Source organism: Mus caroli, unplaced genomic scaffold, assembly GCF_978045245.1.
Source record: "Mus caroli unplaced genomic scaffold, Mus_caroli_1 scaffold_12, whole genome shotgun sequence".
NCBI lineage: Eukaryota > Metazoa > Chordata > Mammalia > Rodentia > Muridae > Mus > Mus caroli.
Window position 1 is genome coordinate 28,505,903 of NW_028227267.1, and position 26,501 is coordinate 28,532,403.

General features: G+C 43.1%; 1 protein-coding gene across 1 annotated transcript in view; it reads left to right on the plus strand.

Annotated features, from left to right (window-relative positions):
• The window catches only part of Grid1 (glutamate ionotropic receptor delta type subunit 1), a 770,962-nt gene extending 748,296 nt beyond the window's left edge, over positions 1–22,666 (plus strand). Inside the window, exons 14-16 of the mRNA XM_021181815.3 lie at positions 6,952–7,118; positions 12,227–12,467; positions 22,229–22,666. Of these exons, the coding sequence (XP_021037474.1) occupies positions 6,952–7,118; positions 12,227–12,467; positions 22,229–22,657 (837 nt within the window). The 3' untranslated portion in view covers positions 22,658–22,666. The remainder of the gene's footprint in view (positions 1–6,951; positions 7,119–12,226; positions 12,468–22,228) is intronic.
• Positions 22,667–26,501: the final 3,835 nt, after the last annotated feature.

The following is a 26,501-nucleotide window of genomic DNA, read 5'->3' on the forward strand; positions in this document are numbered from 1 at the left end:
GACCTTATTGATTGCCAAAGATACTCTGCTTCCTTTCCCTAACATCTTCATGTGTATGTTCTTCAAGCCTGTGCCAATGATTATTGGTTTGTCCTAACCAATCAATCAATTTTGTATATAGGAGAAGAAAAATACAGCAGGCAAAATATTTAGAAGCAGGTTAATATGGCATTAAAATTTTTCCAAGACTTTCAGGGTTGTGTGTACAGTTTTTCTTCAGTCTTTGAACCTAGTGTGTATTGCACTGATGTCATATTCATGAACCAACATTTACTAAATTATCCCCCTGACTTTGAATAGTTAAAATATTCACACTTATGTTAGTATCAACTTTTTAAATATTTCTCATGTTTTATAGATATACTTGGGTCACTTGGGTTAAATTCTAATTTGCCAAGATAAGATATATAAGAACTTGAAATGTCTATTATATGATGCTATCATACTTTCCAAAGGACAGTATCATTTTCTGGTGCTAGTGACTATGAAAGACAATCCTATTTTACAGTAGTTTCACTGAAATTGGTCATTATTAATTAAAAATTGTACTGTAGAGGTAATCACATTATATTTCCAGGCAATCTTAACTTTGCCATCTCTCCATTTTACAATCTATAAATCTCCACTATAGCATCTAGAGGAAGTTTGGACTGGAGTCCCAGGACCCCAACCCTAAGGGGCCTTCCAGGATCACAAGAAACTAGGGAGCTGGCTATATATGTCCATCTAAGCTTCATGCATAGGCAAAGGCTAGAAGAACATCAGAACGTGTTGAGACCCTTGTTTGCAGCCCAGCTTTTCAACACCTGAATGATACATGGAAATCAATGGTTAGAAACTGAGAGTAGGTTTAACATTATAAATGGACAGCCAGATAAAGAAAATTCAACCAAATAAAAGAGTAAAAATAAGTTTTGGATTGGTTTTGTTTTAATAGCACAACAAAAGTGGTAGTATCACTTTGATCTCTTAGACATTTTGAAATAATGTCAACACTCTACTTCAAAACACCTCACAGCCTGTTGTGCCTGTTCTCAGATACTGCCTCCTGCAGCTCATCACAGCCTCTTGCTAGGGTAGGGAAAGGACCACACCTAGGGATATTGGCAGAAGGAAGTAAAAAATAGGATGTGGGAAAAATAGAGAATTCAAAGATCCATAGGGACATTTAGGAGCTCTGGGACACGGCAGGGAGGTGGCTGTGTTCATCTTCTATGTGAATGTTGCACAGTTGAGAACAGGCTAAATCCCTACATCTATGCATTCTTCTTGGAGTCTTAAAAACATTCCTTATTGAAAGAAATTACTGCTGATAAGGAATTGGTGTTGTATACTAGTGTGACAGATTTCTGAAATGGAGTTTCAGGAGTGGAAGATGGAGGGAGCATGATCGACACACTGTCTCAAAGAAACCAGAGACGTGACAGGACCGAGGCTGGACTGAAAAGCTGGATCCAAGAGCAGAGTGGGAAGAAACCCTGGCTTGGTGTGTTCATCACTTTTTGCACTGCTGTGATCATAGCATCTGACATAAGCACCTTGAGGAAGGGACATTATTCTAGCCCTCAGTTTCAGGGGGTTCCATTCTATAGCAAGTGGAATGACAGTGTTTAAACTCATTGATGGAGTCATGTTCTGGTTGCCATTCACATCACAGTGGGCCAGAAAGTGAAGAGCAAGCCAAGAGCCAGGGACTGCATATAACCTTCAAAGGCTTTCTGTAGTAATCTATGGCCCTGTAAAGGGCCTTGTCTTGCAAAGGTTCCAAAGTATCTCAAAATGGTACCACTGGCTAGGAAATAGATATTCAAAGCACGTGTCTAGTGGGGACATTTTACATTCAAACAAAACACTTAAAGGGTTAGTGGTTATAAAAGAAACTAGAGAAGAGTCTTGGTTCCTTTGCGGTTCAGGAACTTGAAATACTTAATGTTACTGATATGATTAAACCTATCTTGTCTACAAATAGCATCAAGTAAGAAGGTAGATATATAATTGTTAGAATGCATGCAGAAAATTGGTTCTCACAAGCAGTGGTGGCACATATCTTTAATCCCAGCACTTGAGGCAGAGGCAGAGGCAGAGGCAGAGGCAGAGGCAGAGGCAGAGGCAGAGGCAGAGGCAGAGGCAGAGGCAGAGGCAGAGGCAGAGGCAGAGGCAGAGGCAGAGGAGGCAGAGGCGGTAGAGGCAGAGGCAGAGGCAGAGGCAGAGGCAGAGGCAGAGGCAGAGGCAGAGGCAGAGGCAGAGGCAGAGGCAGAGGCAGAGGCAGAGGCAGAGGCAGAGGCAGAGGCAGAGGCAGAGGCAGAGGCAGAGGCAGAGGCAGAGGCAGAGGCAGAGGCAGAGGCAGAGGCAGAGGCAGAGGCAGAGAGGCAGAGAGGCAGAGAGGCAGAGAGGCAGAGAGGCAGAGGCAGAGGCAGAGGCAGAGGCAGAGGCAGAGGCAGAGGCAGAGGCAGAGGCAGAGGAGGCAGAGGCGGCAGAGGCAGAGGCAGAGGCAGAGGCAGAGGCAGAGGCAGAGGCAGAGGCAGAGGCAGAGGCAGAGGCAGAGGCAGAGGCAGAGGCAGAGGCAGAGGCAGAGGCAGGTAGATCTCTGATTTAGAGGCCAGCCTGGTCTACAAAGTGAGTTCCAAGACAGCCAGGACTACACAGAGAAAACCTCTCAAATAAACAAAAATAGTTCTGACATTACAAAAATGTGTTTCCCAGCATTTTATTTTTTATTAGATATTTTCTTTATTTACATTTCAAATTTTATCCCTTTTCCTCATTTCTCCTCCAAAAACTCCCCTCCCCCATCCCCCTCTTCCTGCTTACTAACCCACCCACACCTGCTTCCCTGTCCTGGCATTCCCCTACACTGGGGCCCTTCACAAAATCAAGGGCCTCTCCTCTCATTGATGTCCCAAAAGACCATCCTCTGCTACATATGTGGCTGGAGCCATGGGTCCTTCCATGTGTTCTCTTTGGTTGGTAGTTTAGTTCCTGGGAGCTCTGTGGGTACTGGTTGGTTCATATTGTTGTTCCTCCTATGGAGCTGTAAACCCCTTCAGCTCCTTGGGTCCTTTCTCTAGCTCCTCCATTGGAGACCCTGTGCTCAGTCCAATAGATGGCTGTGTGCATACACTTCTATATTTGTCAGGCACTAGCAGAGCCTCTCATGAGACAGCTATATCAGGCTCCTCTCAGCAAGAACTTGTTGGTATCTGCCATAGTGTCTGGGTTTGGTAACTGTATATGGGATGAATCTCCAGGTGGGACAGTCACTGGATGGCCTTTCCTTCAGTTTCTGCTCCAAACACTGTCTCTGTATCTCCTCCCATAGGTATTTTGATCCCCCTTCTAAGAAAGACCAAAATATGTACACTGTGGTCTTCCTTCTTCTTGAGCTTCAAGTGGTCTGTGAATTGTATCTTGCATATTCTGAACTTATGGGCTAATATCCACTTATCAGTGAATGCATACTATGTGTGTTCTTTTGTGACTGGGTTACCTCACTCAGGATATTTTCTAGTTCTATCCATCTGCCTAAGAACTTCATGAATTCATCATTTTTAATAGCTGAGTAGTACTCCATTGTGTAAATGTACCACATTTTCTGTATCCATTCCTCTGTTGAGTTCTTTCCAGCTTCTGGCTATTATAAATAAGGCTGCTATAAACATAGTGGAGCATGTGTCCTTATTACATGTTGGAACATCTTCTGGGTATGTGCCCAGGCGTGGTATAGCTGGGTTCTCAGGTATTGCTATGTTCAATTTTCTCAGGAACTACCAAACTGATTTCCAGAGTCATTGAACCAGCTTAGAATCCCACCAGCAATGGAGGAGTGTTTCTCTTTCTCCACATCCTTGCCAGCATCTCCTGTCACCAGAGTTTTTGTTCTTAGCCATTCTGACTGGTGTGAGGTGGAATCTCAGCGTTGTTTTGATTTTTATTTTTCTTGGCATAGATACATGTATCTACATGTGTGTGGCAGCTAGAACTCACTGGCAGGTCTCATTCTCAATTGCTCTCAACCTTATATTTTAAGAGAAAGTCTTTCACTGAGACCTGGAACACACCTCTTTCGCCAAAAGGGCTGGCCAATAAAGCACTAGGAACCTCCTGTCTTTATTTCCCCAACACTGGGATTATAGGTGCTTGCAGTTGTATTGTGATTTCTTTACACAAGTGCTTGGGATCTGGACTCAGGTCCTCATGCTTGCCCAGCAAACATTTTATTGACTGATCAATCTCTCTAAACACTTGGACTTCTATTTAGTTACTTCTGAAATGTTCATGTTGCACAGTCACATTAAAGATAGTTGTGTCTCCTATAGCCCTGGTGATACACCAGAAAGATTGTGGAGATACCTTCAAGGTCCAAAATATCCTCCTTAGAGGGAAATTTTGGTACTGCATTTTACTCAGTGTGGGGCTAAAAGACATGGGCCAGAGAGTTCTGGGGTACTTATGATGGCAAAAAGATTTTTTTTGTTTTGTTTGTTTGTTTTTCACTAAGAATATGTTTTGTACAAATTGATACAGATGCTGGCTTGCCACTTTGCAGTTAGGTCCTGTCACAGCAAGTATCCCATTACCATTTACTAGTCATCATGTTATGGTTTGAGCATGTAGACTAGAGGTCTAGCCAAGCTTCTTCAAACAAACAAGAAAGACAGTGGTTATTGTTTACAAATGGAGATGGTGGATATTTAGGATCAAGAAGGCAAGTTCTTACTTCTAGAGAAAATCCTTCGTGTGTAGCTTAAAATAGAGGCAGGGAAATTGCCTACATGGTTTTCAGATGTTGCATTTTGCACAGCTTTGTCCAATAATGCTGTAGATGCAGGCTTTCTCCCAGTAGCTGTGTGTGCCTATCTGTGAGTCTACACATTGCATGCGCATGGACTTGTGACTTGAAGGACTCCAGACACCCTCTCTGAGAGACCACAGGGTCTGTTCTAAAGTCAGTTTTCAGTTGGCCTGAGCCAGTTTCTTCCTGTTTTTTTTTTTCTTTGTGAAACATCACTTGAGAAGTAGAAAGGAAGCTGATCTTAATTCTTCCTTCAACATGACATGCCCTTTTGAAATCGTACAAATAACCGTGTCTGATTGTCATGTTGAATTGCAAGCGTGGATGTGAAATGCTCCCTTGTCTGACTGAAGCCAAATATTAGGTCATAAGTCAACATTTTGCAGAGAAACTTGGAACTAGAGGTTGAAAATTTATACCTTTTCATGGGAAAACTTGTTTGCCAGTGTGTGTGTGTGTGTGTGCGCGTGTGTGGGGGAATTACAAAGACTGTTATCTTCCTATGTGGATGGAGAGAGATGTGTGTCATTTTGCAACCTGGGTCAAAGTCCTTTAAGACTTCTGAGATTGGATTGGCCAAGGAATGAGGCCTTGACATAATATTTGAATGGTGCTGCAGGTGACAGGCAGTAGGTGACACAGATGTGTATTATTTCTTACAAGGTTATGTGAAAGGCTGCAAGAAGCCAGTTCCCAGTGCAGGAGGTCATATTCTGCCCACAACTATTTCTAATGGAAAGAACTGCCAAGGAAATAAGACAGCTTGGGTTGTGGATACTTAGGGTATTGAGAAAAGAAACCTCCTGCTAGGTGTGGTGTTGTTTGCTTATAGTCCTACTACTTGGGAGGTTTAGTTGGGTCATCATGCCTTAAAATCAGCCTGGGCCATATCATAAGATCCTTTCTCAAAACCTAATCTTCCCAACCCAAGGGAAAAAAGAAAAATGCAAAGAAATAAAAGCCTGATTTTCAGCATCCATTTACTTCTTGGAGAATCTTAGGGGAAATGAAAAGCCAACAAAGGCAGGAACTGGAACAATGCCCTGGACAGTACCAATGAGCCGACAGCTTGCCAACTTGGTTTAATTTTGTCTATGATGCTTCAGCCCTATTACCAAGTCTACAGCTATGCTTTACAGCATCCAATGTGAGCCATAGTGGGAAGGACAACAAGGCAAGAAGCATCTGTGTGTTAAGCAGAGAAAGGAAACTAGGCACTTTGATACATTAAGAATGTTATACAGTATTTTAAGAAAACCAAGTGACAATGCCTCTTTGGAAGAAGAAAAGCCGTTCACATTCCTTCCGAGTGCCCAAATTTTAGTCCAATTTAGAATCACTGATCAAAATAGAACTGAGTGTCTGCTGTGGAAGAGTTTGAGAGGTATCAGCTAGGGATGCAGCTAGATTCGCAGTGGAAGAATTTGCAACCATCCCAGTATGGAAGTACTGGGACCAGAAACCTGCTCTTGCTAGAGCAAGATAATCTAATTTGAAGGCAGCCTAGGCAGCACAGCAAGGTTCTGTTTCAATCCTGTCTGCCCACAACAAAGAAATTAAAAGATGCATGTGTGTTTGCATTGTGTATGAGTGTGTATATTTATCCTCATTGTAACCATCACCTCCCATTCCGTAATGAGATCTTCCCATGCATAACAAACTCTAGACGTGCTTTTGCTTGGTATTTCATCTTGGCCACCCAGAGACATGGAACCCATGCACATGTTCATGGTAAGCAAGACTTGGCAGTCAGGAGATTATTAATAAAAGATTATCACAATCCCTTCAACATTTATATGGTATTTATTATATGGTATTATGTGGCCCCTAAAACTCTGCTCTGCAATCTTACTCCCCAAATGTTACTCTCTTTACTCCCCAGGGGTGAGTATACTAAATTGAGAAGTGAGTCAATGTCACTGTGACCTACGTCTAGCTCATGCTCTCCACCCGCTCTATGAACTGTAGATGGATCTACTAAGATGAATGGTTTCAATTGGTGGTTTATTTACAAGTCACAAATGCTAAGAGAATTAATTGTACAGTGTGAGTGGGACCACATAGAGGAGTCCCTGGAACCTAACTATTGAGATGTCACAGTGCTTGAAACTATATAGCTAGATAGGATGCTTGGCTTCATGGTGATTTGGGTCTTTCAGGCAAAGAAGGGGAACTACGCCTTTCTATGGGATGTGGCCGTGGTGGAGTATGCAGCCCTAACAGATGACGACTGCTCAGTGACTGTCATCGGCAACAGCATCAGCAGCAAGGGCTACGGGATTGCCCTGCAACATGGCAGCCCCTACAGGGACCTCTTCTCCCAGAGGTAGGCATAACAAGAAGTCATTTCTAGCAGCCTTGGCAGCTGGAATAGAAGGAGAACCTCCTGCTATGACATAAGAGCCATTATCAATGCATTAATTCTTCCCATCTTCCAAAGTACTAGCTAGGGATCAATGTGCCTTTCTCTATACCTCTTCTCGGGCCCTGCATAGGTACTAGGGTGAAAAGAAGAAGTTCATGGCCTCTTTGTAGGAAGACAGCAGTGTGGGTGGAACTATGATATATGTAGATAATATCAGTGTAGGGTCAAGCAGTGTCCCAGGAGTGGGGTTGGGCAGAAGAGGGCATCTGATAGGACCCTGAAGGACTTCTCATGGGTAGTGATATCCAAGGCACATAGGAGTCAGTCAGATAAATGACTAAGTAGAATCTGGGGAAGCCGAACAGTCTTTTTTTTTTTTTTTTTAAAGTATATCTTCAAAGTGTGAGTTGTCCATGTGGAGATGCAAAGTAATAGAGTTGAGAAGCACTGTCTCCATCTGTAGCAAGGTGACCTGATGAGTCCTGTGGACTTTGGATCAAATTTCCTGGCTGGATGAAATAGATGCTGCTGACCACTGGGGCAAGAGATGAACCTCGCCTTTTTTTTTTTGTTATGATTCATTTCGTTTCTTCTCCATTCTCCTCATGTCAAAAGTAGGCTTCTGGGTTTCTGTGCCATCCTCTGAGAGTTAATTCTGATTTCTTCTCATTAATATTAGGGAAATTCAGGAGAAAGGGGAGGGATGTCTAAGTAGAGAGAAAGTTTTCAACTATGTTAAACTGAATGGATATCTCCTTCAGAAACCAATGCAGCATGTCTATTTTGTTCTTGAGTTTCATTTCCCATGTGATTGTTGGTATGAGTTTGTCCCTTGAGCCTGCTTAGGTTTAGACTATTGGGCATGGTCAAGTTCCAAACTGCTGTTCTCCCTCAGAATACCAATCTTTCCTTATCCCATACTGGTTCTCTGTTATAGTAGTTTATATGGTTTGAATGATATGGATTTAAGCAGGGAGGGTAGAACTGAATGATATTGGTAAACTCAATGCTTGTTTTCTTGTAGCCAGTTAACCAGCCAAGGAGCTTGTCTCACAAGAAGTCTAGCCTTGGACCCTCAGATTGGACATATCTGATGTGGAATCCTGCTGACGGAAGGAATTAGAACTGAGGTGATTGAGGAAGTTCTAAAGGAAGGCTCTGCCTTGGCTCATTGAAACCCAACAAGAGGTGGCAGGAATGTTATCATGAACAAATCCGTTCAGTGCCAAGCTTAGGGATAACCACCAGTTGCCTGATTAACACATGAATTGCAGCCTTCATGTGTTATCCACGTGAAGAATATCCATCTGGAGAATATCCAGGTTGATACAGGGAAATTGTTGAAGACTTCCTACTTTCTACCCTGTAATTCAGAAAGAAAGGGAGTGTGTTCTGTGCTTTATGCTCTTCCAGCATCCAGCTCTCCTGAGTTCCAGTCCAGCACTGGACCATGTTACCATTGTATCTGCAAACCTTACTACCTGCCCTTCCCTGGATTTCTAGACTGGATCCTCTTGCTCAGGATCAGCTAAGCCTCAAATGCACCAGAGAAGGCTGAGAAGTAGGGTTTGCAACCAATGTAGTCATTATTGTGCTTTCAAAACTTAGTGAAGATGTAGGAGCAGTTAAGTGAGGCTTTAGGTTTTCTCCAGAACGTCAAGAACATGTTTCATACCTTCCTTTGCCTTCTGGAGTAGAGAACAGTGATAAGAGAGAAAGAGGTATCTTTCAGTTCTTCAAATTAAAAGTGTGAAAAATTATGGTTTCTCTTTGGGTTTCAGAATACAGTGGCATTTCTGAAGTTTATGCATGTTGGTTTTTTTCCAGATAGGAGTTTTAGGGTGATTGCACAGACCATCAACCTGCAAAGATCTTTGTAGAGCAGATGGTAAGGGAAGTGTAACAGCAACACCCAAACAGCCAATGACTCTCAAGATGGTGCTCATGGATGTATGGGACCCATTAGTGGGAAGATAGAGGCCCCTGAGCTAGCACTGTTAAGTTTCTTCTCTAATTCTGAAGGAAAAAAGTATCAATATCCTAGGAAAGAAGAAAGCAGATGTTGGCTAGAAAGCTTGGATCTCTACAGGGTAGTCAGAGAGACTCGAGGCAGCCATGAAGTTAGGAATACACAGATTGGGTCAAAGGAAAAGTGAAAATTCTGAAGACGGAGAAGACAGAGATGAGTCAGGAGAAGTGGTGTTGCTCTCCTCTATTACCAATAGTTGTGTTGTATGCTTAAAGAGTTGGGTTGTCTGCTTAAGGAGTTAGATGTTCTTTATATGGCTGCATTGGTTAGTAGACCACAGCCAGCATGTGGTCTCCCTCCCATGCCAGTTACCTCAATAAAAAAGTGGTGTACTTCCCAGATTCCATGTCTTTCTTGCAAGAAATAATTCCCCTTCTTAGTTTTATCAGAAGACTATGTGTTCAGAAGACTGTGCTGTCTGCAATATTGTCATGTCTCCCCATGAGCTGGTAGCATCCCTCCTTCCAACAGACAGGCATCTGCCTTTTAGGGGAATGCTCCAGTCTTTATTTCTAACTTTCTGTTGTTATTAGTTCTACAAGGGGTTCTGTTGAATACTGCAAGCTCATTGTGAGCTGCATTAAGCTCAAATTGCCTCAGAAAAATGAAGAGAGCTGCTTCACTTTTTCATTTGAATAAGGGCCTGCATTGTATAAGTAGTAGATTCCAGGATTATCTAGAATTTCTGTGGTTGCCTTTCCCTTCATCTTAGGAGTCAAGCTATTTGTTTGCTTTGACAGAGGCTAGGATATAGATGTAAGTATATATGCTGTGGGTTTATGTTATGTCCTATAACAGTTTTGCAGACCACAGCATGCAGAGTGGGCATTCAATAAACATTTAGCAACTTAATAGCCATTTATTGAGCACCTACTATGTAGCAGGCTCCACAACTATTGAATAAAGGAAAGCACCTGCAATTATATCTGTCTGGAAAATAGAAAAACTGGCTTCAGGAAATGGCTCTTATCGCTCTGGTTCCTCATAAATAAGAATATAAATTGTTAGAGTGCATGTTAGGTTAGCCTCATTCTTGAAGACATGTTGTGCCTATGACTTATTTGTCTTGTTGCTTCTATATTTACACTTTCTTGTTTTGTTGGTTTTTATTTTTTATTCTGTTTTCCTGTAAATTGCCATATATACTTCCTGAAATAAGATGTGCCATAAAATACACATACAACTATGTGGAGAAAAGGTCGGAAATTTTAAGCAGCCCACCTGATACTGCCCAGAAATGTTGCATGTAGTTTTTGCTACCCTGCTTTAAGCTCCAGGCAGACTAATCTACCAACCCCACTCAGGTTCTATTGTATCCTCGGATGAAAGACATACACATACATTAGCTTATTTTTATAAGCTTTAATTCAATGGTTGGGCTCTTCTAAGCCTTCTTTGGCAATCACACCCTTCTTTTCACTCCAAACTCAGCACCCAAAATCTGTTCTCAACTTTAGTTGCTCATTTATCTTTAGTCCAAGCTCAGCACCCTAAATTTGCCCTCAGCTTAGTTACATTTCTCACGTCCTGCCTGCTAACTCAGGCACAGTCAGGGAACTGGCCAATGGCCACTCCACCCTAGGTCTCACATGACTCGTGTCTTTTCTCCTTCTGAAGCATGGCAAATTCTTTTCTCCTCTCCTGCATCTGCTAGCTTGCCTGCAGGAAAACTGGAAGTCCTGCCTATTCCACACAGCTCATTGGCTACTAGCAGCTTTATGGATTGATCAAGAACCAATTGGGGATTAAGACCTTCAGTGTTCACACACAGATCAAGGCATCAGAATCACCCCCTGCACAGAACCTGTGAGAAGATCAGACCCTACAGTACATCCAGGGTCTCCCATCTCCCAGGTCAGAACTTGACACCTGGAGAATAGTCTGCTGTCACAGGAAGAACATGGCCTCCCAGATCACTAATGGCCCAGAGCTGAAGAACATTAATCCTTTCTAATTACAACTTTGGGCAAGTCAGGTAGATTCTCTGTTGAGGCCTTCAGGAAATAAAGCAGATATATTAAGCATTCCTCTGCATGCAGTTAGGCAGATTGAAGCACTATAAATGGTTTGACCCTACAGTGTTCACTCAGTAAGAGGGAGCTCCTGCAAAGAGTGACGTGAGAAGAAGTTGGTCAATATGGCCAACTGACTGTACAGCTACTAACTAGTTCTTATGGAAGCTGTTAGTATCCACTGGATTATAACCTAATGGCCACTGAGATGGGTACCTTATTTACTCTCAGATATTGATGATGGGGGGGTTAAGGTTGAAAAATTCAGAATCTGGATTAGAACAAATCTCCATCAGTGAAGAATCATATTTATAGACACAAATCTCTGATTTCTTCATGCTGAGCAAGTAGTTCAATCACTAGCCTCCTCCTGGTCCCTGGCAGCCTATATATCTGCATATCAGCTTCTATAAATTACAGTAATCCCACCCTACTCATCTTAGTCACCAGAGACTTAGCAAAGGCCAGTAAACAGCTACACATGAAGCTTTCCTGGCCAGAGCAAAGCCACACATGGTAGTTAGAAGGACTCTAGCTGCTCCGTTCATCGTGTAACACACAATTAGAGATAGCTGTGGTTTTCAGGGACATTCTGAGAACAGCCACAAAACACACAAATGTACATGTAAATCAATGACCTCAGGTACTGTAGTGTTCCAGGCATGGCCACATTCCAAGCCTTTTGGGATTATCATTGTTCTAAATCACTTGCTGGATATTTTTATAATCTTAATTCACTTGCTGGATATTTTTATAATCTTACCATAGCCCTTTCATCTTCTGTTTGTTTTCATTATTCAACAATACATTCACACCTTGGTTGACAGAACAAATATCTGCTAACAAGTAGCTTTTGTTTTGATATCTACTAAACTTGCACATGAAAAACATGGAAAGTTGCTAACCCTATTCATTAGAATGGTAACCATGAATCTGTTAGGCTTAGTGGGACTTGGCCCTCATCCAGTAGTACACAGATGAGATCAAACCCTACTCTGTACTGAGCTCACCTGTGTTGTATCTTGCAGGATCCTGGAGCTGCAAGACACAGGGGACCTGGATGTGCTCAAGCAGAAGTGGTGGCCACACACAGGCCGCTGTGACCTCACCAGCCATTCCAGTACCCAGACTGAAGGCAAATCCCTTAAGCTGCACAGCTTTGCTGGGGTCTTCTGCATTTTGGCCATTGGCCTCCTTCTTGCCTGCCTTGTGGCTGCTCTAGAGTTGTGGTGGAACAGCAACCGGTGCCACCAGGAGACCCCCAAAGAGGTTGGTGTCTTCATAGTCTTGCCGTAGTCCAGTGGTAGGGTGCTCCCTGGGCCATTTATTTGGTGGGTGGTTTCCTTTCAGATAGTATTTATCTGAGTCACCTTGTCTGGACACAGCAGCATTGTATATTGGGGATATATGTCATATTTCATTTTGTTTTTAAATAAACAGAGAAAATGTAGTGGGTGTTTTCATGTTTGAACAAAGTGCCAAAGGACCGGCCAAGGCCACTAAAGTCCTGTATTTATCTATAGAGCAGGTACGGCGTAGGCAGCGCCAGAGAGCCCTTCCCCACCCTGCCCCGCTCATGTGCTTCCACCCTGACCTGGAGAGACCACCTGTAGGGTAAGAGAGGAGCCCCCATTCCTTCTTGGTTCTCTTTGGTGTCTCACATAGAGCCATAGACCCAGTGACCCCAGTAAGCCAGGCTTCCCTGATTCCCCTGTCGCCCTGCCTTTCCTCTCTCCCTCATTTTTACAAGGCATAGCCTTGCCACCCTGGGAGACACTGGAGCTCTGTCCAGACTAAGTTCTGGGTACTTCTCTCACTTTGCACACCAACCAATGCTGATTCTGTCCCTTGACATGTGCATCTTATTGGGTATTTGCTCTTTAAGGCCAGTTTCTGATTTGGTTTTTGAAATGAACTCCTGTGAGGTAGTTCCCCTAAAAGAGGTGTCAAAAAGTATCACTTTGTGATGATCCTCTGCCAACAGAAACATACACATAGGCATCTATGAGACAAGCCTAGGCACTTCATACATTTGTGGTCACTGCCTGCTACACACACCCCTGGCTTCATTAAGAATCAGACTTTAGCTTATAGATTCTGCAGAGGCTTCTGGAGATAAATCTTAAATAGGAAGCTGTAAAGCAGCTGGCATTCTGTTTAAAGGCAGTCCTGAAGGATTTTGCCTGGTATTCCTAGTTTTGTTTTTTACTGGAGGCCAAGGTGACACACACGTTCATCAACTGGCTTCAGAGGTCAAGGAGAAAAGCAAAATAAATGGGAACAGGAAACCCAAGCAGGCAGGAGAGGGCAGAGCTGGGTGATTGGTTGGTTGCTGTGGGTGTACATTGCAGTGACATGGAACTGTCTCTCTTGTCTGGTGTGAGCAGGGATGTGGGCTCAATTTCATTGTGTTTTTTAAACTGGGAGGCCTTGTCTACTTTCAGTTTCATCCCTTTAGAGCCTCTAGTGCAGTGATCATTCCAATTGTGGTCACCCAGAATTAGAGAAAGAGAGATGGGGGAGGGAGGGAGACAGAGACAGAGATGGAGAGAGACAGAAAGATAGAGGGAGACAAAAAGACAGAGTCATAAATACAAAGGTATAAGCAAAGGAAGACCACAGAAGACCACAAGATGGCCAGCTTGGGAAGCACACATTGCTTGCTTCTTTCTTCCCATCACCTTTTCCTACTCTCTCACTTCTGCATAAATCCACATCCTCTGATATAGAGGAATACATTTTCAGCTTGTTCTTCCACAATGTGGGCTTCCTTGCCGGGCTCTCAGTCCAGGAAGATAGAAGTAAGAATGACAGAAGACATGGGGGCAGCCCAGTAGGTGCTTTCCACCTTCCCCTCCTATTCAAATAAGCTATATGAGAGATTTTCCCTGTTTTTATAAGTATCCACCATCCAGATGAAGTTTATCCCGTGTTCCTCCTTGCTTCCTTTAACAATCTTGTCTGCATGAACCCTTCTTTTCCCTCCCGGAATATTTCTTCACCTCTTGGGTGGCTACAACATAGCTCACCAGCCTCCATCCTCTAGATTGAGCTGTCCTGACATTAGCAATGAGAACCACTAGAGTACAGGGGGCCCCATCCTAGCCAGCACATAATAGGGCTATGGTGTTGGGGTGAGTAGTGGTTAGTGAAGATTATTGTGGCTTGAGGATGTTAGTGTAGAGAGATGAGAAATTGGTAGAAATCATTGAGCTGGACGTGAGATGGAAGAGTTGTATTTTGGACAAGGTAAACAAAGGGTTAACAGGAAGTAAGGGCATGAAGGAGAAGCCAGTAGAAGAATCTGAGGAAGGAGGAATGGGTTTCCTTCCAATGTATCAATGCCAGGGTGAGGGGTTTGAACCTGTCATCTAGGAGCAGAGAATGGACCCAAAATGGCAATATTTTAGAATTGTATCTTTAAAACTGTGGTAAAATAATGAAGGTGTTTAATTTAGATCCCTCTCACATTGCTGCTGGCCCATGTTTTATGGAGCAGCATTGCAATTAGATGAGGCTATCTGGAAACTCTTGGAATGTTTCGTTTTGGGATGCCAGCTATATTTCTTAAGAGCTGAAAACCTGTCTTTGGGTGGAGCCCAAGCTGTGTTTAATGGGTTGTGCTGCGATGTCTTCAGAGTTTAGACACCTTTTTGGGAAAGAGTAGTAATGTGCAATCAACCTCTTAATATTCATGTGCATTTGAGCTCATATTTTTTCGGGGGAATCAGACAATTATGTAGTTACCCAATGCAGGTTAGTGCACCAAGCGCTCGGGGATGCAGTTAAGAGCCACCCGCTAGATTTATGGGGGATGTGGAATCGTTGCTCTGAGGATGAAATATTCATGAAATACAGATGAGAACTGCACAAATGGGAGCTGACATGAAGAGTGAGGGATGAATCATCCATCACTGGGCTGCAAGTTGGAATTCTGGTTTCTTCCTGTCTTGCTTGCCCTGCACCATGTCTCCAAGGCAGAGGGGGGCTGATGGAGGCCAGGATAGCTGGGCAGGGGGAGACAGTTTAGCAGCAACCCCTTCTGACCTAGGGACCAGCATCTGTATGGGTGCCCCTCAAGGCTGCTTCCTTATGGGTGATTAGAGACTAGGAGACCTCTCTTTAATTTCATACCCTGCCTGACCTCCACTCCTTTGCTTTACAAATAGAACACTGTCTTCTTAACCCTTATCAACAACATTTAAGGAAGGCGTCCTTATTATTACTCAGCAATGACAGAAAACAAGGCTGGCACACGGATGATACATCTGCTTCCTAGCACCCACCACCTCCTTAGGTGGGCTTGTCACAGGGCAAGAACACTGGGCTTTCTCTAGGTGTACAGGGCCATTAATTTCTACCTAATGTTTTCTGGAAGATTTTTAAAAATATGAGATGAGACTTGATTCTTTCTTGCATTAGATTCTAGCAAAGCATCCCTTAACCCTGTTTTTTTGTCTTCTGTTGAAAACTGAGACTAGCTGTAAGACAGTTTAGTACATTACAGCAATTAGTTCAGAGCATCCCAGTAAGAAGGCAAAGAGCACCTACACACTGCTGAGTATCTTAGAACCAGGTCCCTGATGGAGCCATCTTTGCCTGTGACCACCGCCCATCTCCTTTCAGGCCTCCAGTACCTTCTTACCTCTGCATCTGAATTGCTGTGCCCACTCTCTGGAACATAGGAGCTCTTGTTAGGGGGTGATGAATATAATTGAGGTATCGAACATTTCCTATATGCCAGGAACCAAGGATGAATGTTTTACTAAGAACATTAGCTCATCTGGTCGTAGAAGCTCAAAGGTATTTATTGAATGAATGAACCAGTCTGGGCTCCTATAAAGAAAATGCTATTAAATGTTAAATTGTTGTATAATCATTGCAGCTGGATCAATGGCTTTCAATTCTGGCTGCATATCAGAGATGATTAATTCTGGAACTTGGGCTCAGTTTCCATAGGGTTAGATTAAGAAAGTCTGGAAAACTATAATTTACAAAGTCTCTGCATTTGTTTCTGATATCCTACCAAGGATTAAAACTGTAGATCCTCTTTCTATCAAGGTGAGGAAGGTGAGCCTGGTATGGTAGGAAAGAACACGAGTGCTGGAACTAGGTGGGTGTGGGTACTGTTCTCAGTGCTACACTCTCCATGGGTCACCTTGAACAGATCTCTCCAGTGCAAGAGTCTCAGCTCATTCCAGTGGGTCCTGCTCTTCCCATCTGGTGTGTGAGGTGACTGTTCCCTCTCATTTCCCTGCCAAGGAATACTTGTGAGGGAGGTGACTGGACACTCTCCCACAATGCTTTAATGTGTGACCAATCATCCCCTGGGCTCATTGCCTTGTCTTGAAATTCAACCTCTTTGTTTTCACCTAATCACAACACCCAGATCCAAACTCAGTTTCTAGCACTCTTGAAGATGGTGTTGTTCCCATCTACTGGGAGTCATTCACTCCCTGGTGGGTCTCAATGGTAGCAAGAGAATGCTTCCAGCAACCATCCAGGTCAGACAGGGAATCCCTGAACCCTAGTTTTGTTCCTGACTACTTTAAAGAAGGAACTGTTGGATTCCAAACAAAGTCAGCTCTAATGAGTCCCACATGTAACAAGCTGTTACATAGATGAGAGTTTAGTAAATTACCGTTTTTCAATACACGGTATTATTTCCACGTTGGTGAACAGCGACTTAATTATAGAATTTTATCTCTGCCTGAGAGAGGTTCTCTGGTAACCTCTGTTTCTGCATCTGCCATCATGCTTAACATGGGATGAGGAACACAGAGCTGGATTCCAGGCAATTTGTGGGCAAATGCAGTCAGTGAAGCTTCCGTCATATTCAGGGATGTTTGACTAGGTCAGTTCTCTATGGTATATTAATGAAAGGAGCCGCAAGTTCCAGGTCTCTTTCCACAACTGTCATTACCTGTTTGAACACAGAAGCCTTGGGGTAATGAGGATGTAAACTGATGTAGTTCACATAAAACAGTCCATTATTTGATTTGCATAACATTGTAGAATAAATCATTTTGTCTGAAAGGATTGTTATTCAAATCACTCTTGCCACTGTCCCTGCTTAAGCTGATTACTTCCGCCTCCTTTTTCCTTGGCCAGAGACATACAAGCTCTGAATGGACATGACCTTGCACATGCTAAATCTGTAGCCCCAGGTAATACCAGAGAACACATCTTCCAAGGCCCCGACCACGGTGCTTTTGTGCCTCTTGCCCCTCAGTTCTAGCTTATAGACTAAGGAGCAGGCATAGACAGCTTAAGGTGTGGAGATTCTGAGGCAGGCTGCACTCATTTTCCAGGGAGAGAAATGCATTTAGAGTAGCTCTGCTCATTTTTTTTCATAGAGTTAACCAACCAGTACAGGAGACTCCTGATGGGGCCCTTTTCTCCCAGGGCTTAGCTTAATCTTGGTGCTCCTGGGGTAATGGAATTTGAATAGAAAGAGGTCCTACTGATAGGAGAAAGTTGGATTCTTGACAGCCATTTGGCATGGGAAGCTCTCTCTGGAAAATTTGTTCAATTGGTGTGAACATGTTCTGTGTATCCTGACATGGAAAGGTTAGAGGCTAATAGATAACCACAATTGGGAGTTGATTTGCACTGCACGGCTTCACACTCCTTGCAACTGATTCATCCATCCTTAATTTGAGGCAGGTTAAAAATACACTAGGTTAAGAAACTATTCAAGATCTTACTCTCAGATATACAGGAGTAGCAAGCCAACACAAATCAGACTCGACGTTTTAGTTGGTGGTGGTGGCGGTGGTGGTTGTGGTTTTCGGTGGTGGCAGCAGTGGCGCATGTGCATGTGTGCACATGCAGGACCTTTTAATTTTATGTAACCCTGTTTGTCATATCTTGGGCCTATTTTTTTATGCTATTGGGGTTCTGTCAGAAAAATAAAACATGTATTCCTATGTGTTCTCATGTGTTTTGTTTTGGTTTCAATTTTGATTTTTTCTTTTCTGTTTATTGTTTTGTAGACAAAACTTGAAGGTGGGTGGGTCCTGAGGTGAAGGAAGATCTCAGAGGTGTTGAAGAAGGTGAAAGGTTATGATCAAAATGTATTACATGAAATTCTCAGCATATAAATAAAGATAAAAAGAAATATCCATTCCTTGGGTTAGTCTTCATCCTAAATACTTAGATGGTGCATGGCCTCCTAGCTGCACTAAAGGCTAAGTTATTACCTGTGCCCTACCTCCACTCCACATATACAGGAATAGCAAGGTATTTTGTGCTTTGAATGTCAGTGCTGTAGGCATTGAACTAAAAGGCTTCTCCTGCTCACATTTTTCTCCATAGGACTTTGATTGGAACACCCCACCAAGCTATATTTTTTCTCTGGCACTAGGTAGAAAGTGTTGTCTCTTTATAAGAGATTCTCAAATTCCTGTATCCCTAGGGCATTCATATACAGGAAGTTATCCTTTCTCTCCAATGCCTGAAAGACAACACATGCCTCCAGAGCACCTGCCTGGGCCAGGACTTAGATGATGTTAGTAAAAGGTCCAGGCTTTCCCTATAGCTGCTCAGAATCCAGAGTTAATAGATCTGGAACCAAGACAACTTGCTTGAGTCCATGGTACAACTTAATTTTCTTCCATTCCAAATGGGTATCTTACAGTACTGAAGAGAAAACAGAAAGGAAGAAAAATTGCCTATCGAACTAAGCAGTTCTTTGAAGGGAACTCAGAAACATCACTCAATAGCTTTCTTCCTATGGAAACCATAGGCTGTAGTGCAGGCAACTGGCTCCTCTAGACTTCTACAAGTTTTGCTGGCTGCAAGGGAGACAATATTGTTTCCTCAAGCCCTAAAAGCATCTGAAACTCTATCCAAGGGTCTCCACCTTACACCCTTCCTTGTGCCTTTATACCTTTTAGGGAGGATGATGATGGTGTATAAATACCTTCACCAGCCAAGTTGTGGAACTGACTTTGGTTAGGGAAGACAAAAGGGTCATTTCCCATAGCCAAAGCTGCATAGGAGATCCTAGCAGCAGTGAATGGCTGGAGGTACAAGCTTCATGATGAGTAGAGCCAGGCCTTGTCCAGATGTCCCGGCTCTGAGGCCACACCACAGAACAGAATGCTAGGTATGGCAGAACTGCTTTGAGATGAACCTTCCACCATTCTCTGAGTCTGTCTGTTTAGTGGGGAATGTTACCTGCCACTGCCACACAATTATACAATGAAAATAGCCATTTCCAAAAAAAAAAACTATCTAAAGCAATCCAACTGTATATTATTTAAGAAGTCATCAACAGTGATAGAGTCCAAGGTACTGGAGCCCAAATATTAAGTATAAAATATTATTGTAAAAGTTTTATACAAAGAAAGGAAAAGTTTTTCCTTATATAAAGAAAAAAAAACCCACAAAAACAGATAAGGCACACACTGAGGAGAACTGTTTACAGAGCTACCTCAACCCTGATATGAAATAATTTAACAAATAACTTGAATTTGGTTTGCTATATCTATAGGTTACCCTTAATTTACTGTGGTTCAACTATGATGTTTGACGTTTACCATGGTGCAAAAGCAACATGCCATCGGCAGAATTTAATCCTTCAGATTTTTAGTCTTTTCTTGAGAAAGTGCCTCTGTGGTCCTATTTTCTGATAATAATGAGAAGCAGAAGAGAGCTACTCTCTTAGACAGCTGCAAAACATCAGCAGAAAGCACCAATCCTCTATGCTAAGTGAGGATGCCTGGTAGATAAGGTAGCTATATTGTTGACTGGTAATAGTTTCAATTTGCAGTAAGACTGTTATGATTTAACATTATAAGTTGATGAGCATTTACAGCTTTCACATTGTGGAAGGAGCTGATAGAGGAATGTCATGAATGGTCTTGAGCTAGGCAGAACAAAGGATAACATCTCCACCCATTTCCCACCACTTTTCCTCTGGTGTTGGCTACTCAGAGGTATTCTTATCTTTGAAGTACTTCCCAGCACTGATGAGCTAAGTTATATCTCTGGGAGGTTGCACATCACTGGAATCATGGGTATTTTTCAGTGGCTATTCAATTACTTCCAATGTCATTTCCATTTATGACACCAAGCCAATTTCTGTAGTGTTCCCTCACCCTCTGACCAGTCTGTTCCCTGTCATTCAGTTTCTTCCTGGCCTGAAATGAGTTCTTCATTGATCCATGGAAGTTGTCAATTTTCTTGTCTTAGGAGATGTTCTGGAAACCACAGTATGTGTCTTACCAGAAGTTAAGAACAGTATGCCAAGCCGGGGATGGTGGCACACGCCTTTAATCCCAGCACTCGGGAGGCAGAGGCAGGTAGATTTCTGAGTTCTAGGCCAGTCTGGTCTACAAAGTGAGTTCCAGGACATCCAGGGCTATACAGAGAAACCCTGTCTCGAATAATCAAAACCAAAAACCAAAAACCAAAAACCAAAAAAAAAAAAAAAAAAAAACCCAAAAATACCAAAAATAAACCAAAAACCAAAAACCAAAAACCAAAACAAAACAAAAGAACAGTATGCCAGCTGTGAACTCATGGACCTTTAGGCAGTAATGATTTACTTTTCTATAAGGCAGGGAGTGATGACACAAGGACTGAATTACAGGGTATTTTAGTTCTTTGCCCAGGTGAGAAATAATGACTGACTCTTCCTAATATTGACTTTGTGGTTGGCATCATGTGAAAGGAAGAGAGCTTAAGCCCTTTGGTCCAAGTGGCCTCCTGATGGGGAGGCCCTGTCCTTTATCCCCATAGGAGCTCAAAGCTCTGGGGTAACTTCGGCTTTGCATGGTCATTTCTTCTTCCTTTTGGAAGCATGCCAAGGCTTCTACATCTCTTGATATATTTAAAATACCTACAACATAAACAGGTTCTGTTCCTTTCTCTGACATATGCTTTGAGCACTAGAAAGCTGGCAAGATTGTATTTTAGAAATGAGCTTTGACACGGTATTTTTGTTGGAGTCTGAAATCAGAAAGGGCCAGATGTAGCCACCATCTTGCCTGAAATGTTGGTATCCAGAGAGTCACAAATGGCGCTGCAGCTCCTACCCTTATTTGGGAGATGAGGTAGCTCATTTTCTGGACAGTTATGCACTTCACGGGGGGGTGTGAGGGAGGACTAGGGAAGCAGATGACATCTTCCTTAAGCTCTCTAGCATAGTGACCACCGTAATTCATTTGAACATTGATGATACAACATTAGTTTACTTGAGAAGAATTATTGTAGTCATTATATTCTTTATTTGTATTCTTCAGCAGATAAATAAACCAAAGGTCTTCTGTCATGTCCCCCACTGTAGTGAGACAGGGTCAAGGGTGAGGCTACCCATTTGGGAAGCCATAAGTCCTCTTGACACCTCTTGTCCCTGCTCCTCCTCCCACTTAAGCTCCAATGTCCCATTAGCTGAATGGGAATATCCTTCCTCCCAGGGATGAACTAAAGATTCTCCACAGAAAAAAAAATAGGTTGCCAGGTGGGACATAGTTGCTTTCCCACAGCTTTTGCACACAGACTGCAGTGGTTCTAGGAGCCTCTAACATTCATGGGGTTTGTGGCATCAAGCAATGACATTATTCTAAACCCGATCTTCTGTGTGTAAGGCAGGGGTGGCAGTATCAAGCCTTGGAGGGATGTGGATTCAAACTGCAAATGCATGGGGCACATTAGGGGATCCAGGGCATTTCCTCTATTTTCCTGGCACTCTATTTATCTCCTCCTGTGTCTGACAGCTCTTCAGAGCATCTTGTCATGGGGTTGCCCCTGGGCATGTCAGGGATCCTCAGCTGAGTGTGGGGGTGTGGAGGAAATTCTGATGCTTGCTGTCTGGGTCATTGCTATATACAGATTAGTGTTCTAGTGTATGGATTCCCCTGATAGTCCAGGGTTGACCATCTGATCGAGGGAAGGTGGGAGCAATAGGGGAAACTGTATGGCAAGCTCAATAGGCCTACCTCCAGGTTTCCAAATTTTGCAGCCAGCTGTCCTCAACACACTCTTAGGATGTCCTTTGACCTCCCTGTACTTTCTCTCTCCAGGACAAAGAAGTGAATCTGGAACAGGTACACCGGCGCATCAACAGCCTCATGGATGAAGACATTGCTCACAAGCAAATTTCCCCAGCGTCCATTGAGCTTTCTGCCCTGGAGATGGGGGGCCTGGCTCCAAGCCAAGCTTTGGAGCCCACGAGGGAGTACCAGAACACCCAGCTCTCAGTCAGCACCTTTCTGCCGGAGCAGAGCAGCCATGGCACCAGCCGGACACTGTCGTCAGGGCCCAGCAGCAACCTGCCACTGCCACTGAGCAGCTCAGCCACTATGCCCTCAATTCAGTGCAAACACAGGTCACCCAATGGGGGACTGTTTCGACAGAGCCCGGTGAAGACCCCCATCCCTATGTCCTTCCAGCCCGTGCCTGGAGGCGTCCTTCCAGAGGCTCTGGACACCTCTCATGGCACCTCCATCTGACCGTGTCGCCTGCCCTCTTGCCCGCCCACCCACCCACCCGACCAGCAGAGCTTTTTAATACAAGAAAATGACAACACAGTCACCACACACACACACACACACACACACAGACTCTTTCATTTTTCTTGTACATACGTGTAAATAATGACAGAATGGAGTGGGGTAAAAGTGTATTTTGAATATTCCCAATTTTCGAAGTCAGTAAAAAAAAAAAACAAAACAACAAAAACTGTATGAATGACTTTGTAAATTTTGTTCTATATGAATAAAAAGGCAAATTACTTGTGATCATTCTGAAGTGCCAAAGGAGCCCCCTGTTCCTGGGCCTTTCTGAGGGCAGGAAGAATCATCGGAGAAGCTCCTGGCTGCTGGGGAGAAGGAAGACATGGAAGAGCCCCCGAATGCTGCTTGCTGCTGTACCCACAGCTTTCCCTTGTGTCCTTGTCTTACAAGCCCCTCATTCCTCCTTCAGTGTCCTTGGGTAGGTTCAGAATGTGTCTGAGTCTGGAGCCCATGTTGGGTGGGCCCATCTGTTCCCCGAGCTGTAGGGCAACCTGCCCTAGACATGGCCCTAGACAATCAGGCTCAAGATGGTAAGGTCACTGTGTGTCACAGTGTGTAGCATGCAATTGTCCCCAGGGCCTCAGAAAAGATGCCCATATTGAGGTCACAATCTCTGAGGCTTTGATACCGATGTGTTTGAACAGCATATTGTTGGTCTTTTTAAAAAAAAACAAAAAACAAAAAACTCTTTTTCTACTCAGAAGAATCAATTAGAAGAGACTATATAAAAGGAGGGCAGACCCCATCTAGTTAGAGATCTGACTGGCCTGGGTGGGACATCTTTGGGGAGAATTTGAGGGATGGAGGGATGTGAAACCAGGTGAAGATTCTTTGCTTGAATTAGGATCCACAGCTCTGAGTGAGAGAAAGTGTGGTTACAGACGCAGAGAGTAGAAACATCAGAGTCCCAGGTAAAGGTTTCTATAGAAAAGTGTTGGTGGAAGTGTCTCCACGTGATGGGCAGACTGAGAATAAACAAGAGGGACTACATAGAGAAGAAGCTTGACAGTTTTGAGAAACATAGCTGGGTAATGTTTGAAGCAAAAGACTCGTCTGCCCTAATGAAGCTATCCAGAATCCTTAAAGCCATGGCTTTAGCTCTTTATGATGTCAGCTAAACAGGACCAGGTTTCGGCACAAGCCCCTTCTTCAGACTTTACTGCCTTTTTTTCCACCACTAGATTAAATGAACCAGACCACAGCAGGGATCCTTCAAGCGAAGGCATCTGACATTCTCTGAGATGGTGAATTTGCTGGGAAGTCCTGTTTCATAAAACAAGGCTAACTTAAGGATCTCTATATTGCCCTTTGTGGGGTAACTAAACTGTAGAACTGGAAATGATCCATCAAAAGTAACCTGAGCTGTGCCACTAAAAGTCCCTCCCTCCCCTTTTGAAGACCAAAGCGTCTCTAAATGCCTACATTGCTAGGATGTAGAACATGACCCCATCCAGCTTCAAGGGTATAGGACTCATCCCCCAATCACAAATCGAGGTGTAGAGATCTTGGAGAAATATGAAGTCCTATCAGTTGCTGCTTCTATCTGTACTCATATAGAGTTAATTGAGAGATGTATAACCATGAGGGTGAAAACTGGCCTAAGATGAATTTACCTCCCCAAATCCATAATGATGTTAGTGAGGATAAAAGAGTGGCTATATCACACAATCAACTAAAAGCACCAGATGAAGAGGGTGTTTATAGGTATGTTACCTTTGGCTACTGGGATGCCATGCTGCTAGTATAACTAAAGAGACCTGTTCACATTTCTCCAGTTGGTGTGCAGAGCTTGGAGACAGGTGTACATGGCAAAGCCTGGGTGGGCTCCCATCACCCTAACAATGTACAGGCTTTGCTTTCATTTCATCAACATGTTGGGCAGCTTGCACTGGAGGATTAATTTTCATATATATAATCTCTATTTTAAAAATCAAACTCTGGTCTCACTGCCTTATCTTACACCTGTCTGTATCCCAAAGATGACTTAGTTTCTTTGGTATATCATGGATATGGATGTCTTTGGTTCAGAGTAAGAGACTCTGTGTGTGTGTGTGTGTGTGTGTGTGAGAGAGAGAGAGAGAGAGAGAGAGAGAGAGAGAGAGAGAGAGAGAGAGAGAGAGAGAGAGAGAGAGAATCTTTATAGGAACAGTGTAATGCCTCGGGACATTAGTAACTCCTCACAGTATTTAGTCACTGTATTTATGTCTTTTTTCCCTACCCTTGGTATGAGGGGAAATGATTGATATTCAAGCAAGTTCTCTAGGGGGAGACAACAACCATAGCCAGATTCTTTCCAACTCAGATATCTGTGTCAGCTCAGAATGTATCTTTTTCATGCTTTGCTCTGTGGATTTATAACTGTTTAGACTCTTCCATACATTTTAGGTATATTTTGTGCCTTCAGACACTGCAAATAATAATCAGCATTTGGATTAAAGTTGTTTAATAATAAAACATGTCTACTCCTAATGCTCTTATTCTCTGGGATGAGGTGTACTCTGTCTGTTTCTGGGTGTGCTGCAGCCAGGTATTGACTTCTGCCTGTGGCCATGCACAGTTGTTGGGGAACTTTACTCAGAGATTCATGGGGATAGACCTTGTCCTTTTTACCCTGTGTATATCTGCTGTCCACTGATACCGGACAGTAGACAGTAGGAGAAAAGACTGGATAGCAATTCCAGGCTTTGGTTAGTCAATCAATTTCCTTTAAAAGATTGAGTTCTTGGAAAGCTCTTGGGGAGAATTGGGCCATAACACACATTGTATATGGGCATTATTTCTCATGCCAGCTAGCTACTTTGCTTTTCTTATCTCCGTGTTCTCTCTGGCCTCAGATCACTCATCCATCTGCATGCTTATCTCTCATGGGATTACTATTTGCCTTCTCAATGTATGCCATTTGTGAGGTCTGTGTCTTCCTTTCTCTCAAGGGCATGCCCTATACTTAGCTGTCTCCCTGACTGGACTCCTTCCCTACAACCTTCCTGATGTTTGTATTTCCCAGCCTTACCTACATTTCAGTATTCTCTTTGATTTCTGGAGCTTCATGGAGAAAAGAACATTGGGTAAGTTGGGATGATCCAAGGAAGTCAATTTTCATGAAAAAGGACTCAATTTCTGGAAACCCAAAGAAGAGTACCAGGCCCTTACTCTTCCAGCTTTGAAGAAGTTGTAAGCTTTTCCCATATGGGGACATGGTTTTCAGACAGGAGATGTGGACAGAGTGGAGACTCTCCCACATTATGTACACAGACAGGGCCAGCTATAAGAATACTCTAAAGTTCTCTGCTTTTGCAAGGAAAAAAAAATGAAGCCCCACTCTTAAACTCTATAGCATACAAACGAGGTCAGGGGAAAGTTAATTCTCGACTTAGTCAAGTTCTGGAAAAGGAGAAATGACATATAAAAAAGGGGAAAAGACCACCAGGTCTCACAGCCTTGACACAGTTGGTATTTATTTTCTATAATACACACATCTACTTCTTCATCTAATAACCTCTTGCTTTAATAATTCCAAAGAAACCATATTAAATATTTCAACATTATTAAATATTATAATTACATCTTAAGTATACTTAAGTATCTCACATAATAAGAGGTATGGAAAGCATCTACTGGGTAACTTGGCTCTCTTGTGCCTTTACCTTCATAGGTTATTTTTTCAGTAAGCCTACATTTTCAAATATTAGTGTTTACGAATGAACACCCATATCTTAAAGCCTTGTCTTGTACTCTTAGATTTGACAAGACCAAATTAGATAAAGACTAAAAAAATATTAAC